The sequence below is a fragment of the Cetorhinus maximus genome, chromosome 13 (assembly GCF_964194155.1).
Source record: "Cetorhinus maximus chromosome 13, sCetMax3.hap1.1, whole genome shotgun sequence".
Taxonomy (NCBI): domain Eukaryota; kingdom Metazoa; phylum Chordata; class Chondrichthyes; order Lamniformes; family Cetorhinidae; genus Cetorhinus; species Cetorhinus maximus.
Window position 1 is genome coordinate 30950090 of NC_135891.1, and position 15958 is coordinate 30966047.

The 15958-nt window shown below is 37.9% G+C and overlaps 1 protein-coding gene across 3 annotated transcripts in view; it reads left to right on the forward strand.

The window, feature by feature from the left end:
* LOC144688521 (YTH domain-containing family protein 1-like) overlaps positions 1-15721 on the forward strand; it is a 32528-nt gene extending 16807 nt beyond the window's left edge. The window contains exons 4-7 of one of the 3 annotated variants that reach the window (XR_013578427.1): positions 1856-3382; positions 8622-8661; positions 10600-10707; positions 14746-15721. Coding sequence is in view for 2 of the 3 variants with exons in the window: in XM_078555202.1 (XP_078411328.1) it covers positions 1856-3382; positions 8622-8661; positions 14746-14789 (1611 nt within the window). In the remaining variant the exon portion in view is untranslated. Of the gene's footprint in view, positions 1-1855; positions 3383-8621; positions 8662-10507; positions 10708-14745 lie in introns of those variants that run through there. The other 2 variants (XM_078555202.1, XM_078555203.1) reach the window with 2 other exon arrangements.
* The last annotated feature ends 237 nt before the right edge of the window (positions 15722-15958 follow it).

Here is a 15958-nt window from a genome sequence, read left to right on the forward strand (position 1 = left end):
GTCCAATTTCTTAATTTAATTTTAATCTTTTTAAAATAACAAACTGCCTTTTTGCCACTTCATTGACATTAATAATGTAGCTGCATTTGAATGCCAGTGGGCAGAGCTCTTGAATGTGCTTTACTTGACCAAAGAGCATTGTGAAACTTAGAGTAGAGCGGTGTAAACAGACAGCTTAAACTAAATTCTGGTTTAAAAACAATGCCTGCTATATAATCGGGCCGTTGCAAATATTGGTCTCAGACCTGAGACTGGAAGTCTTTACCACCACCGTTAACACTTGTGTCCATGGCATCTCTCCTTAGCTCCCACCCATTCCTGACCTTCAATTTGCTCCCTCTTAAACAGTATAAATCCATCACATTTCTACTTTTCTTCAGCTCTGCAGAAGAGTCATATGGACTCAAAATGTTAACTCTGTTTCTCTCTCCACAGATGCTGCTGGAACTGCTGAGTTTTTCCAGCATTTTTTGTCTTAGCTGGGAATTTTGATGCCAGTTTGAATGTTGTTAATTGTTGAGTTGAAAACTTTAAATTGTATGAAATTTACTCAATCTATTTCTATTGACCTAAAATATTTCTGATTTTTTTTTTAAATGCGATGTTGTAGTTTCACATTTCTTATCAAAACTATTCAATACCCCAGAACAGTTTAGATCATATCATTCCATCCCCTTTAAACCTATAATTGCTTTTAAACTTGATATTCTGCCCAATTTGTGAACTGATCATGGTGCCATGAAATACGGTGTTGAGTGGGTAGTCATTGTACACTGGTTTTCTGGGAGGCAGTCGAATAAGTTTACAACTGTGTAAATGTTAGAATCAATTATAGTTGCGCTGCTGCTCAATTTTTCTATCACATAAGCATGTCTGCAACTGACTGAACGCAGGAACAGTTTGATCTAATATTTAAAGCATTAGAACAGGAAGTAGAGGCTGCAATTTTGCTTTTGCCATTTCCCAGGTTTGTGCAATTTACAAACCTTAAGTTTTATAAAGCTAATTCATTATGCCTGTTTATCTTGTGTTTGGCTATGTTACCACTTTACCTCTGTAGGGAAAATTGCAGTTATGTGACATCCTAAAATTTCTCATTATTATGGTAAGATCAACAGAAGAAAATAGGACTGGCTGAAAACATTTCACCTGTCAGTCCAGCTGCTTGCTTAAGTTAATAGGATTGTTTTTAAATGGGTTATTTGTTTGGCATGTTGCCCCCAGTGGCTTCTGAACCTCATGTACCTACATTCGGAATTCTGAATGGCCTTCTTGTATTCCATCACCTAATACTAATGCCATCTTAAAATAGATATGTATATTTGTTGTCTTCCAACACTGGTTAATTTTCTATTCAGATTTTAAGTTATAAAGATTTTGTTAACAAAAATATATTAATATTTCTGAAATTTTCTCCATGTCTCAATGTAACAAATTATTTTAAAGTAGATATACGGTACATTTTTATATAAAATCAATTTCCATGGTATCTTTTGTGAGGAACCTTGTGAAATGCAACTATTGATTTTTCTAAGTGAACATTACCTTATATTAGTTGGTCTTGTGCACCTTAGCATTAAGTGCAATCTGTTTCTGCAGTTCAAAAATAGTGGGCCTGGTAGATATTCAGGTGTAACTTTAATTTCAAATGCACTTTAAATTGTAATTTTTAAAAATCCTTTATGAAGTCTAATAGACTGTAACCAATCACAATCTTGACAAGACAAAATCCTCTTTTAATCAACCTCTGAAGCAGTTTCTCATTGGCGAAAGGAAGGTTGGGGGGTAAGAATACATAAATTTGAGAATTACCATATTATGGCTCTATAATCTTTTTTTCCTTTTCAATCAACAGAGCAACAGCTATCCTTCAATGACTGATCCATATTTGTCAAGCTATTATGCCCCTTCCATTGGATTTTCCTATTCTCTTAGTGAAGCAGCACCATGGTCCACTGGCGGTGATCCTCCTATTCCATATTTAACAACATATGGACAGCTGAGTAATGGAGACCATCATTTCATGCATGATGCTGTATTTGGTCAGCCTGGGGGACTAGGGAGCACCCCATATTTAAATCAACATAGATTCAACTTTTTTCCTGAAAATCCAGGGTTTTCTGCATGGGGAACTGGTGGATCTCAGGGACAACAAACACCGAGCTCAGCATATGGCAGTAGCTATAGTTACCCACCTAGTTCTTTGGGAGGAACAATAGTAGATGGACAGGCGGGGTTTCCCAATGATACCTTGAATAAAGCACCAGGCATGAATAGCATAGAACAGGGGATGGTTGGACTAAAGATTGGAGCTGTGACATCATCAGGTGTAAAGACTGTAGGGTCTGTGGTAAGCAGTCCGGGTATGACCAATACAGCACCTGGAAATGGCTCAACAGCTGGTGTATCTGCTCCAAAACCAACATCATGGGCTGCCATTGCAAGTAAACCAGCCAAGCCTCAACCAAAATTAAAACCAAAGACTGGAGCAGCAGTAGGAGGTTCTACATTGCCCCCACCTCCTATAAAACACAATATGGACATTGGTACATGGGACAATAAAGGACCTGTATCAAAAGCTCCTCCACCTCATCAGGCCCCTAATACTCAGGCAGTTCCTCAGCAGCAGTTGACTCAGCCCCCTCCAGCTCAGCAGTTACAACTTCCACAACAACCGTATCAGAATTCTCAACAACCCCCACAGAACCGTTGGATAGCCCCTCGCAATAGAGGGGCAGTCTTTGGTCAAAATAGTGGAACTGGTAATGAAAACAACTCTGTGGGTAATCTACCGGTTAGCTCTCCACCAAGCAATGAGACTCATCCCGTCCTTGAAAAATTGAAGGCTGCGTACTGCTACAACCCAAAAGACTTTGACTGGAATCTTAAAAATGGCCGAGTGTTTATTATCAAGAGCTACTCCGAGGATGATATCCATCGCTCTATCAAGTACTCCATTTGGTGCAGTACTGAACATGGCAACAAACGCTTGGACAGTGCTTATCGCTCAATGGCTGGAAAAGCTCCTGTTTACTTACTATTCAGTGTGAATGGCAGTGGACACTTTTGTGGAGTGGCAGAAATGAAATCGGCAGTGGACTATGGTACATGTGCCGGGGTTTGGTCACAGGACAAGTGGAAAGGCAAATTTGATGTAAAGTGGATCTTTGTAAAGGATGTGCCTAATAACCAGCTGAGGCATATCCGTTTGGAAAACAATGATAATAAACCAGTCACTAACTCTCGGGACACGCAGGAGGTTCCTTTAGAGAAAGCCAAGCAAGTGCTCAAAATTATTGCTACTTACAAGCATACCACCTCAATTTTTGATGACTTTTCACATTATGAAAAGCGTCAGGAAGAAGAGGAAGTTGTACGCAAGGTAAGCCCTGTTATATCATTTGTACATTTATCATCCAGTTACTTGCCAGCTAGATGGCATTTTGATGTAAAATTTATATTTTGATTACATAAATTTCACTGACCAATTCAATCATGTAGCTGCAGAAGGGAAATACTTCAATTATTTACAGATGACTTTCAGTGTAACTGAAATGAGATTGAGTGTAATTATAATTACCATGGACAGTGCCATTGTTATTTTTGTAAAATGAAAATTTGAATTGATCTTTTAAAGTTATAATTTGAAATTGTAAGTGTTCTGTGCCAGTTAACAGAAGTATCTCCCTCACACCCCCCACCCCCCCAACACAATCAAACCTTTTTACGTATTTTTGGAATCCAATGCACAAAAATGTTGCTACTTGTTTTGATGTTTAGATACAAAATATGGCACTAATTGTTCCAACCTAGTAGTTGAGATTCCATTCAAAACAGCTATTGAATGTGGCAATTTGCATATCCTGTTTCACAGGATCGTTCCCATAGCTTATGCATCCAGTGTAAAGAATAATGTACTAATCTTAACGGAGGGCTGCGTGGAATTGATGGCACCTTATTGAAAACTGAACTAAAGTTTAGTGAAAGTGAAATTAACTTATTTTAATGTGCCACAAAGACCTCCTTCCTCTAACTAACTATTATCTATTCCTAATAAGATGGGATTCTTCCATATAAAATGCTACATTGGACTCCCTTATTTTGCATCCAGTGGTGGTGATAATTCACTTTCTTTAAATTCTGTTACATAATTCAATATTTAGCATATTTGTCTTGGTTTTGATTTAGATCATGACAATTGTAATAATAGTCCTTGCTGTCAGATGCCTGGTTTATATTATGGAAGTGGTTTTGAAAAAATTAGTTAGATTTTCACCTTCTGGGCTGGGCAGAATTCTAGTGGGTTGGATTGACCACCTTTTTGTAGAAACTTCCTGATTTTCCTTCCACTACTTCTTAGCAGGCTGTATGAAAGGTGTACAATCCAGATCTGCCCCACTGGATAATCATGCTGGTGGTGAAGAAGAAAATCTACCCCGCATTGTACTGCAAATTTAAATTTAGCGGTGTGCTAAAGTCCAGATTACTATGTAGACACTCTTGCATAGATAAGACTGTTAATACCAACCTATATAGTTTTAAACTTAACACATACAGTAGTTACAGATATGCACATTCACATTTCTTGTTTTCAAAGATCCAAAAATATGTTTGACCAAATGGGAAATCTGCTTTAATAAGCAATGATAGTTGTGTTTTGATACACCAATGCTTAAATTTATTTTTCATCAAATTTTGTTCCTTTTTATTTAAACAAATTGTACGTTGTTTTGTTTAATGGGAAACAGAAGTATGGCCTTAAGTCTTAATTCACACATCTTGCAGCAAAGTAGCACATAAGCAATGAGGGCAGTTAATGCTGCAATTATGGCTATTGGTTTCTTTTTTTAAGAAAGGTTGTGACTGATTAGGAAAGGATGTTCATTATTACAGATTGAAAATAGTAATGTTCTTTTTTGAAGGTTTGCTAAAATGCAGAGGCAAGAACGACAATACTACATACAAGTCTGACACAAATGTAGATGGTCCTGGATAGGTCTGAAGGGTGCAGTCTGACCTGATTAGGATAAGCAGTGCTGTGCAACTTCTGTCAGCTCTTGGCTGGATCCAAAATCTCAGTCCTATTTCAATTTTTGTTGCATTTGGTTGTTTCAATGAGATTAGTACATGTATAGCAATCAATATTATTGGAATGTGTTTTGACATACGCAGGCTAAACCTTCATTATTGTTAGTAAACATGTGACTTGAAAAAATAAATCTCCCTCATGCTGTTTTTAAGTTTTTGTTCTAGACTGACTTATGATTCCGTTAAATTTTGTTTTATTTACAATAGCCTGCATTTTATAGCACCTTATAATGGAAATAGTTTGCATAATCAGATAAAAATTGGCATTGAGCCAAAGGAGATGATATTCTGAGAGATGACCAGAAATATGGCCGTTGAGATTGATTTTATGATAACTCTTGAAGATGAAGAGAGAGATGTTGAGATTTAGGGTGGAAATTCCAGAGATTTATAGTTTAGATGTTATAAAAAAAAGGTTTGTCCATCATTGATGAAGTTAAGAAATAGGGGAAACATTGAATTCTTGGAGGGTTGTAAGGCTGGAGATAGGTAGGAACCAAGATATGAAGAGATTTCTGCAAAAAGAATAGAATTTTAAATTTGAAGATATTTCTTCAGTGATTGGGAGCCAATATAGGTTGGCATGCATGGGGAAAATGATTGAGCAGGCCATGTTGTTGGCTAAGGTACTCACTAAAGAATTTTGGAGAAAATGAAGTTTGAGGGTGGAGGATGGGAGGGCAACTAGAACACATTGGAATAGTCGAGTCTGGGGGTGACTTACAAATGAGGGTTTCGGCAGACAATATACTGAGGGAGGGAAGGAGATGGACAATATTAAAGATATGGAAATCTTTGCGATGGAGGAAATTTGGGTGTTGGAAACTGAGTTTGGGATCAAGTATATTGTCTGCTTCACCTGAGATAACGGCACAAGTCATTGATGGAAGGCAAGGAGTTTGACAATCAGAAAATGATGGCTTTCGTCTTCCCAATGTTTTAACTGGGGAAATTGTGGTTCATCTGCGTTTGGATATTGGGGAAGGTGATATATTGGAGAAGTTGAGCGAGGTGGTGGAGAGCCATGTATCTTCTCAAATGAACCTAATGCTATGTCTTCAAATGATATTACCACATAGATGCGACAGAGCAGGGGACCAAGGGTAGATAATATTTGGACTCCAGCAGAAGTGGTGTGTTGGTGGGAAGAGAAGCTATTGTTTGAGAAGCTGCAGCGATGATAGGTAAGAATGGAACAAGTGAAGGCAGTCTCACTGAGCTGGACAACAGAAGTTGGGTTGTAGGAGATTAATGTGGTCAACCCTGCCAAAAACTGGATAGTTAAAGAGTGGGGACAATGCACTACAGTCAGAGTGATTAAGGATGTTTTTCTGACTTTGTGGTCATTTCAGTGCCATGGCAGGGGTGGAATCCCAATTTGGAGAGATTTTAACATGGAGTTTTGGGAAAGGTGGACACAGATATGGGAGATGACAATATGCCAACCGTTGGAAGTTGAGGTTGGCGATGGGGCAGTAATTTACAGTGACAAGTAGGTTCAAGGGTTGATTATTTGCAAAGATGGCAATGAAGATGGAACTATTTCCACTATAAGCAAGCTTGGGAGCCAGCAAGGGAAATTGAGGTCATTTAAATTTAAGCAAGCAGGAGGTGTGGCCAGGTGTGCTTGAAGAGGGTATTAGCGGAATTAGAAGAGAAACCAGAGAAAGATGCAAGTGTGGGGCTACGGCAAGGAACATTAGCTTGGTGGGCAATGGAAGAGTGAGGAGCAACTGAGTGAATGGTAACCATCTTAATGAAAAAGGGGCCCATGAGTTGCTTAGAAGGCTACAATGAGGAGGTTTAGTGGAGAGAAGAAGCTGGTGTCATCATTGCTTTCTAAGAAGATTTTGCAGTAGTGGTGGTTGTGGTATAGGACAGCCAGCTTAATAGTACTTGATGTTGTCCAGCTAAATCTGGCATTGGATGGCTAAACTCGTATACCTATAGATAGATTACTCATACCTGCAGCCTTTAGTCTGGTCTTCATCTTTAACGGCAGGTATCGAGGTAGGAGAAAGTGAGTCTGTACTGGCGATAATAGTCTTAAAGATGAAGAGCAGAAGGAAATGTGGCTGAAAGAGGTTGTGGCAATGTTGGGGGTGAAAAATACAAATAAGTTATCAGAGTTAGCCTTATCAATGCTTCAGACAATACAAATAGAGAGACCATGTGAGATGGTGAAATGGGAATGGCCATGAAAATAGGTGGGAGAGCTTCTGTGGAGATTGAAGTTGAGGGAAGGCAAGGGCTAGTTGAAATGGAGATTGAAATCACTAAAATTGAGTTGGTGCTCATTGCAGAATCTAAGAAAAGGAAGGAGAGTAGGCTAATGAGAAACTCTGGTGCTCGAGCCAGGGAGGCAAAACATAGCAATTTAAAGGAGAAGTAATAAAGGATGAAACAAGGTAATGTGCTTGAAGGAGGAGAAGGCACAAGTGGATTAAGGAAGAGATCAATGCCTGGTTTAATGATGAAGGCCACTACCAGGGTGTTTTTGGGTAGGTCAGATGGTGAAAATATAACTAAGAAGGAGGTTTCACTAAGAGGCAAATGTCAAATTTCCATCAAAGCTATGATGGCAATACAATTGTATGAGGTCATGGATAGCAAAACCCTTTTAATGTAATTTTTAAAATATTGAAATAAATCTTCCAAACATGTAATTTTTTTTAATGTGTAATTATACAAAATTCAAATATAAAATTTGGGCATCAGTTTTACAATTTGTTAAATTTTAAAGTTTTTTGTTTTAAATTACAAGATTTAGTTAAAAGATTTCTGGATTCACCTATTGACATTCAAGTTCATTTTTAGGATCAAAATGCCTTTGTCCCAAGAGGATTAAATTCCTAGTAGTAAATGGAAGTGTCTTGGTGGCCAATACCAACTATATACATAATATCAACAGCTCATTTTTTGACTACATTTTTATAATATTCCTTTATTTCACAAATTGAAGTAATTTAAGATAGAGATTGCTGTATCCTTGTAATTTTCATTTTACATCATAGGGCTCTAAGCTGATTTTCTACTACTTTGTCCTGTTTTCTGGTAAATATGTAAGTCCTGGCTGGGTCATCTGAGGGACAGAACCCCTTGTTGTGTTGGATGGACAAATTGAGAGCATGGACTTTGTCTCTGAATATATTGGTGATATGGACCATACTGATTAAGACGAAACATCTCCTGTAGTGTTGTCAGCTTGGAGGAGGATAGGAAATTGTGACAAATTTGACACCAGCTTATAGTAGTCAACTAAATGCTATTCAATGATATAGTTAATTCTAAATATACTTTTTCTGTTTATTTTCTAATCTGAACCAGAAAACACAGCTAATTGTTTTTAAAACAATTGATTTTGCATAGGAAATATATTGTTGAAGTGAATTTTTTTGTGAAAGTATAGTTGAGTCATTTATAAATTCTTATTGAGGGATATCCTGTTGATGGGGAAAGTTAACATGTTACTGTTGTCATACAGTGTGTCAAAAAAAATCAAATAGACATGCCTTTTTGTTTTAACTTTCTAGGACAAAGTTTCTCTGCCCGTGGCTTCTCATTATTTACAAGGTAAATATTGTAAAACAATTAGCTTTTTAAGAAGTTTCTACATTTAATCAGCAGTAATCCAGTGATGGTAAACAAAAGGCTGATCATACTCAGACCAGACTGCAGAATCTTCTGACTATGTTTGTTAGTCTTGGCTTTGCTAATCTTCCCTACCTGTAAATGCTGTTAGGTGTGTTTTTGTAAGAATCATTTAAGACTCTACTGCCACATAGTTCTTAGCTTTTCCTTTGTTTCCAGTTCCACTAAAATTTAGATGAGATTGCAGTTTCTGGTCTGGGCTCGAGGAGAAGAATAAAGAAAAAGACCCAGAAATATCTAGGAAATGGTTGGAGCCAATTGTACTTGAATACATAGACCAAATAATAAGCTGACAAGTGCACTTGAGAACGAAGACCAGGCTGAAGCCTTTGGCTTTGAGGCTGTCTAATGCTCAGACCACGGAGGCCAGAGCCTAGAAAAATAGTGTGAGGACTATGATCAGTATAAACTGTAAATTCATAAAGCTATCATACAAAGGAAGAAATTATAACATTTGCACATTTAATCAACATTACAAAATGTGAAGAAGGAAAATTGTTTAATTTAAAAATAAATCTTTGCGATAATGCCTCCATTTCATTAATTTGGCCACACCTTTTTACTTGTATCTTTTTTTAATATTTAATCTTTACCTTAGAAAATTAATGACTAGTAAACTCTAATGCCCTTTGTGTGCCTATAATAATGCCAGATGATTTTAAATACATTCCATTCAGCAAATTTATGTAATATGCCTCTGGCCTAGGATTTTTGCTTAGGATTTCCAACTCGGCAATTTTCTGATGAACCATTGGGGAACGGTAAGAATAATATGATGCCCCTTTGGGAGGAAAAATTGAGGGCTGAAATTCACATGAGGCCTTTGAATATGTAATCTGATTGACAACCATATTGGGAAATAGCTGCATGGAAGAATGGTAGGATAAGTATGCTGTGCTTCAATCAACATACTTAATGAAAATTTGCCTTGCAATTTCTTGGCTTCACTTCTAACCTTACTCTGTCCCAATCAGTGAAGCTTAAAATAAAAATAAACTGCAGAAAGTTTTTGGTCTCGGTGTGCTTTATTCTCAATACAAATAAAACTTTAAGTACAAGGAGATTATCAATAAATTAAGTTTAATGTGCAACCACACATTTCTATATGTATGTGTTATATGCTAAAATACAGAACAATAGTGTTTTTAGAGGAAACCACCAGCCCAATTTACCTGTGAAGTGCTGAATCAGAACTTTGTCATTCAAAGCTAATTTATTCAGCATGCTCTTGTTCATTTGCACTGATTTCTTATGGTTGATCATTCAGAATTGGTACTGGTGTAAAATTTTTTAGTGTTCTTAACATTATAAGTCGGATTTACTCTATGCTTTAATTATGGTGCCTGTTGATTGTAATAAAGAGGTAGAGGTGATAGAATCACTGACTTAAGAGAAAATAAGCTTAAGATTGATTTTATATTTGTTCCCTCCACAAATTTTGGTAATGATCCAAAGCCAGTGTTCACATGGAGGGAGATTTTAGGATGCCTGACCCTTTTGTGACCCTTTTTTTTTTCATGGCCCGTATAGTGCTTCCATGCATTGCTCTTCAGCTCTTTCTCCTATTGGCATTGGTCAGAATCAGATTGCTCTCACGAATGTGAAAGGCTCTAGATTCTGTTCTCGTTTCTGGTTCATTGCTGTGTTCTGGCCTTTCCTGTCATTGGTGATTGCAATTACTGCCTGCTTTTAGACCACAGTGTTGCATTGTGTCAAAGATTCTGAGGAAAGTAAAAACTAGAAACTTTGGTTCAAATTAATGCATTAGATCAGAAAGTCCAAGATGGCTGAAGCATCAGTATCTGACTTGCCTCTGGCTGGCAAGTGCTCAAAGTCATCCCACTCCTCTTCCCCTTCCAGCCACCGTTCCTATGAAGGCACAGTCATCCAAGCATCAGGGAGAATGAGCTGCATCAGAACCGCTGCATCAATCCTCAGCCTCTTCGAGCTTTGCTTCAAAGACTTCGGGTAAGCATCAATAGAAAACTTAATCTAGAGCAACAAAGGAATCGTCGTTCAATAGATTTCCATTCCAGCAAAGTGCCAAGGTGGAGACTGGAAAGGCAGTTATTTCCCTGAGTTAAGATTTGTTCCTGGTTTCTACTCTATTTTTGCATCATAGCAAAATTGTACAATATAATACTTGGCAAAATTCTGTAACCATCAAGCATGTATTGGTAGTGCTAACAATAGGCTTATTGGGATGGATTACATTACCTTCCACTATCACACAGTCCAGCTCCCTAGAAAGGTGGAGAATGGAAACTGGTAGTGGATTCTTAGGACTGGTGCAGGTCACATGCACTACTAGGCCAGTAGCAACCAATGAAAGGCCACTTCCATCTTTTGGTGAAAAGATATGTAATACCTTGACCCATTACTGGTTGCATTGTTGGTGAAAGGAGAAATATGGTATTCAGGCCCTGGTAGTAGTCTGTGATAGAGATCCCCATACCAAGCTTCAAGAAGAGAGAAAATACTACAAAACTAAATGGGTTTCTGCAGCATCTGACCTGCATTTTATCAGCTGCACTTTATTGCTGATATTTATTTTAAAGGTGGGTGTTGGGGGTGGCAGAAAGAGGTTTGGGTGTGTCTAATTTGATCCCTGTTGCAACTGTTAATGCACCAGTTTTGCTTTATTTTTGTCAACTCACTTGTATTCCTGCTGCCCAGTCTTATTTTTAAATTTATAAAAATCTTTAGGTTGAACTCTAGCAGTAAAGAACAATAGCGGCAGGGGCAAGTCTATTTGGCTGGCAGGAGGGTAACTGCCAGTGGGTGGGAAATGCAGGGTCAGCTTTATTACGCAGAACTGCCCCACTTTTATACTGCTGTATATTGTCAAGCAGTATAAAAGTGGCTATTCTGTGGAAACTAGCAGCAATAACTTAGATTGTTGATTTGGATTATGGCACTTTTGCTTAGTGTGACATCGTTCCGGGAACCCTTGTTCTAAATTCCTGTAGGCAGAGATACCTACCCAAGGGAAAACAGTGCAGAAAATGTGTTCCTTACTACGTTGCAACATACATAATGTACTAGTAAGTCAACAGATATAAAAATACAATGACTTTGTAGGGTCCAGGGACCCCATTTTGAAAACCAATGCATTAGATCACCACTTCTGTTCTCAGTGAATAAATTTTATAGGTTGTCAAAAAAGTGATATTTGATCATCCCAGTGCAGAATCCACACTTTGTTGAACAAAAGCCAAAATGTGTAGATCACGGCAAGATTGAGGTAACCCAGTTCCCAAGGATATGGAGTTCAGGAATTTGGATTGCAGAATTTGAGCTGCATCTTGGCACGTAGCTGGACTGGCAGTCCAAACAATTGAGCCATGGTGTTGCCAGCATCACTAGGGATGCAACTTTGTTGATTTAAAGATGTCATGTAAACAACCAGATTACAGCTGTGAACTATCAAATGGTGATTCAGTTCTGTCAGTAAGGCTGTTCATTGACAGAGATTTATGGCAGAATGTGAGCCAGGGCCTCCAAAGGTTCTGAATAAAGGCAGGCCAGTGGTGTTGCGGCACAGATCAACCATGATTAAATTGATTGGCCGTACAGGTTTGAGGGACTGAATGACCTACTCCTTTCCTATGTTTCTCACTACCCTGCCTGTCCTTACTACCCTGCCTGTCCTACGTATAGCTCCAGAGCACCTATTGAGGCCTTTGGAGAATGATCTTAATCTATAAACCTTCAAGTTTATTTTAAATGTTGCTGACCTCTCTGCTGGATAGGAGCAATTTTAATGCGCCCAGTGACAATGGATCGTGACTGTGTTTTTCCTCCTACAGTCACTCATTGAGGTAAGGCTAACTGTACTGGTATCCTGGGTTGCAGCAATGTGACTTCTTCATCTGGGCTTCAGCCTGATTCTGGCATCCCCCAATGGCTTTTGATTCTTTCTCAACCTGTTTCCAGCCTGAATCTTTCTTTACCTTCTCACCTCAGCTCTAACTTCCCAGTATAACTTGTAGACCTCCTCTCCCTATTCCTTCTGACCTTTATTATTGCATCAACTCCTAACTATGCTCCAATTTTCTGTTAAAATTTTAACTCTAAACCAGTGTGTTATTCTCTGGGCAAGAAATCTATAATTATATATGACTGTTTCCCTCTCTTGGCCACTACCACAGTAACACCCCCCACCCCCCCAAACATCCTGAAATTTTCTACAAAATTCTGAAAAGCCAAGGGCTAGAGTCATTGTAAAACACATTTTGCATGTCTTGGTGTCAATTATTTTCATTGTTGTAGATTTCTTTCTTTTCCTGTTCTAGAAAGGGAAGATATTCTAATGGAAAAATCTTCCATTTCACAATCATTCACGTTGAGTTTCAGTGGGAGAAGTCCAGTGTTGACAATTTGCAGTACAGATAATGAAAGGCTAATGTTTTGAAAAACCTACTGCAAGTCTACCTGTAATTAAATATGTTTACCTAGTAGAAGGACCCCCAGTGGTGTATGCTGCTGCATTTCTCCCTTTTAATAAAACAATAGTGAACAATAGGTTTTCAATTACCCACCTTTGATACCTCCAGGGAGATGGTTGAGGAAAGATAGTTGGGCGGGGGTGTTGAGTGGAGAAGATCAAGTCCTTGGAGTAAAATATGAAGCCCCTTGTGACCCTACGGGATTCTGTGATATTGAAGCTTTTGCATTAGCTAAAAAGTAAAATGAACACTCTAATTTCCACTGTTTGGGGGCACACATTTGTAAATCTACCTATTTATAATTCCAAAATTGCAATATTGGCAATTCTGGAATTGCATTCTCTGTATTGTAGGTACACTAGTCTCTGCTGCAGAAGGACTGACTTTGTGAAAGTTACAGGGTTGGCCGCTTCTCCTGCTGGTTGTAAAAGGCCCACTGTCTAAAGCAGGATTTTGGAACTGGTTAGAAGTACAGTCGGATGGCTGGTACGATTTTTAGTGAGACAACAAATCTTAAAGGATTGCTCCTTTCCCATTACATAAGTCTGTCAAATGATGTTTGGCAAGGTGCAAATGGATATCAAAATTTTCAAAAGGTTTAGTCAATTTCGCGAATGAAAAGCTTGCTTTAAGAAGCCTACTCCAATGCATTACTAATGCACTTAATTATATGCGCAAGATGACACTGGAGGTAGAACTGTCTCAAACCTTATGAATTTCGCCGTGGGACCTGATTCTTGCAACCCCTCCATTCCAAGCCAAAACCTGTTAGCAGCACAATCTCCCTTTGGCCCCCCTCTTAACTGCTAAGAATTATGCTTTGGTGAATTCTAGCACATCCCTGAAATTATAACTCATGCTTACCCGCAGCGAGGACTGTGATGAGGACCTCACGATTTTGGGTGAATATGTCTGGTTCTCAAAATAAACTCATCAAATGTTTAGTTATTTGCGAGTGTTACGAATTTGGATTCAGTTGAAGAACTGAAGAGAGGTTTGGTGTTAGCGTGCCACTATGCATGAGGTGCAGTAAAAGAAACTGGAAATTCGAGAGTTCCTTAAAGAGACTGGCATCCTGAGAACCCCTTCTGTAAGCTTTGCTGGCTTTGGATCATTACCTAAAATATGTAGATATCTGAAAATGGTCATTGTCTTTTGAGTCTGGAGACCTTGGTTCACAATCTCTTCAGTCAATGCAGCTTAACTCTTCAACTAGCACTCCAGCCATCTACAGTGCACAAGTTCTTGTAGTAAACTAGTTTCCAACAAAAACACTGCATGTTATGTTTTCTGAAGCCTCCAAAATACTGTGAATTAGTGCATGTAAATAATTAACTTTGGACTGTATAAGCTTCTACCAAAGTCCACATTTGTCAAATATAAAGCAAAAAGAAGACATTGACCAAAGGGACATTTTTTTATTGATAAATTGTGTAGTTTGAAAATCTAATTACAGTGGAATTAGTACATTGCGTAGTATAGAAAGCATCATTTTTATGCAAAATAGTTTTTTTCACTTTTCATGCTCTTTCAAAGTAACTTTTCTCTTTCTCTGCAGGAGCGCCTGAACCGAAACAAATGATAAGAAAACATTTGACTTGATGAATTTAAAAAAACTCAACCTGGTGCTGTGATCCAGCATCAGAATGAAAAAAAATCAAAGCTTTCTGCTCCAGTGATATCTTTGTGCAGGGGAATTAAAAGCTACATCACGTTTTTTAGTACATTTCTGTTTTTTGTTCTTTTTTTGTTTTGCCCAGACTGGTCTGCATTTTGTTTGTAATTTTGCACCTAAATGCTGTAGCAGTCACTGGTAACTTCTGTTACACTGAAGCTTTAGCCTGCATTTGTTTAGCAATCCTGTAAAGATGAGCCCTTCATGCTCCCTTTATGGGAAATATTACTGCATCAGCCTTATGTAGTTTGGATGATGTGATGCTTTCAACGTTACTAGTTTTTGGTGATGTGTGTTAACTTTGAGCTTTCTGGTGTTCTTTTCAAGTCGCTGTTAATTTGCATTCTCATGAAAATCCCAAGGCCATTTCTTTTTTCCTTCTGTAAAGCTGAGCTTTAATGTAGGAGCAAATAGTGGAAATGATGGTTGATGTCTCAAAATATAAATTGATGCAAACGTCTCTTGATTCTTCTGGGATGAAATATTTTGATTGTTTTTCTGTCTGAAAGCTGTACTTTGCTGTACTGTATGTCTGTGGAATGAGGGAACCATTGAAATTGCTGCCGACTGGATAAAGCATGAAACGGTGCTCATGCCTGTTGCTTTAGTTCACAGAACTTGCACGTGTTTATTGTAGAGGAACTTTACTATTGTTAGAAAAAAAACAATTAACTCTTCTGAACCTAGTTACAAAAATGGACCTCAGTTTAAAAAAAACTATCATTTAGACTTATATTTAGACAATTTTAGTTATGTCTATGGAATATTGCCTGTAAGGTAAATGAACATCATTGGGTTGATTTTCTTTCCTCTAGGAGAATACAAGCCTTAATAAACAATATCTATTTAGCAAGCACAAGTGATCTGTTCTTAATGCCTTTATTCATTTGTGTTCAACCTTTCTTTCATTCATGTGATGGCAGTAAAACTGCATTCTATACTCTAGACAAAAGAATATGAATTGCATTGAAATCAAAATCTTCAAGTTTCAGAAATTGTCATTTTAAAAATGCCAAATAATTGTGTACATCAGTTGAGAATTTTGAAATATTTATCAATTAACCATGTAATTGGACAAAAAGGGAGCACCATGGAT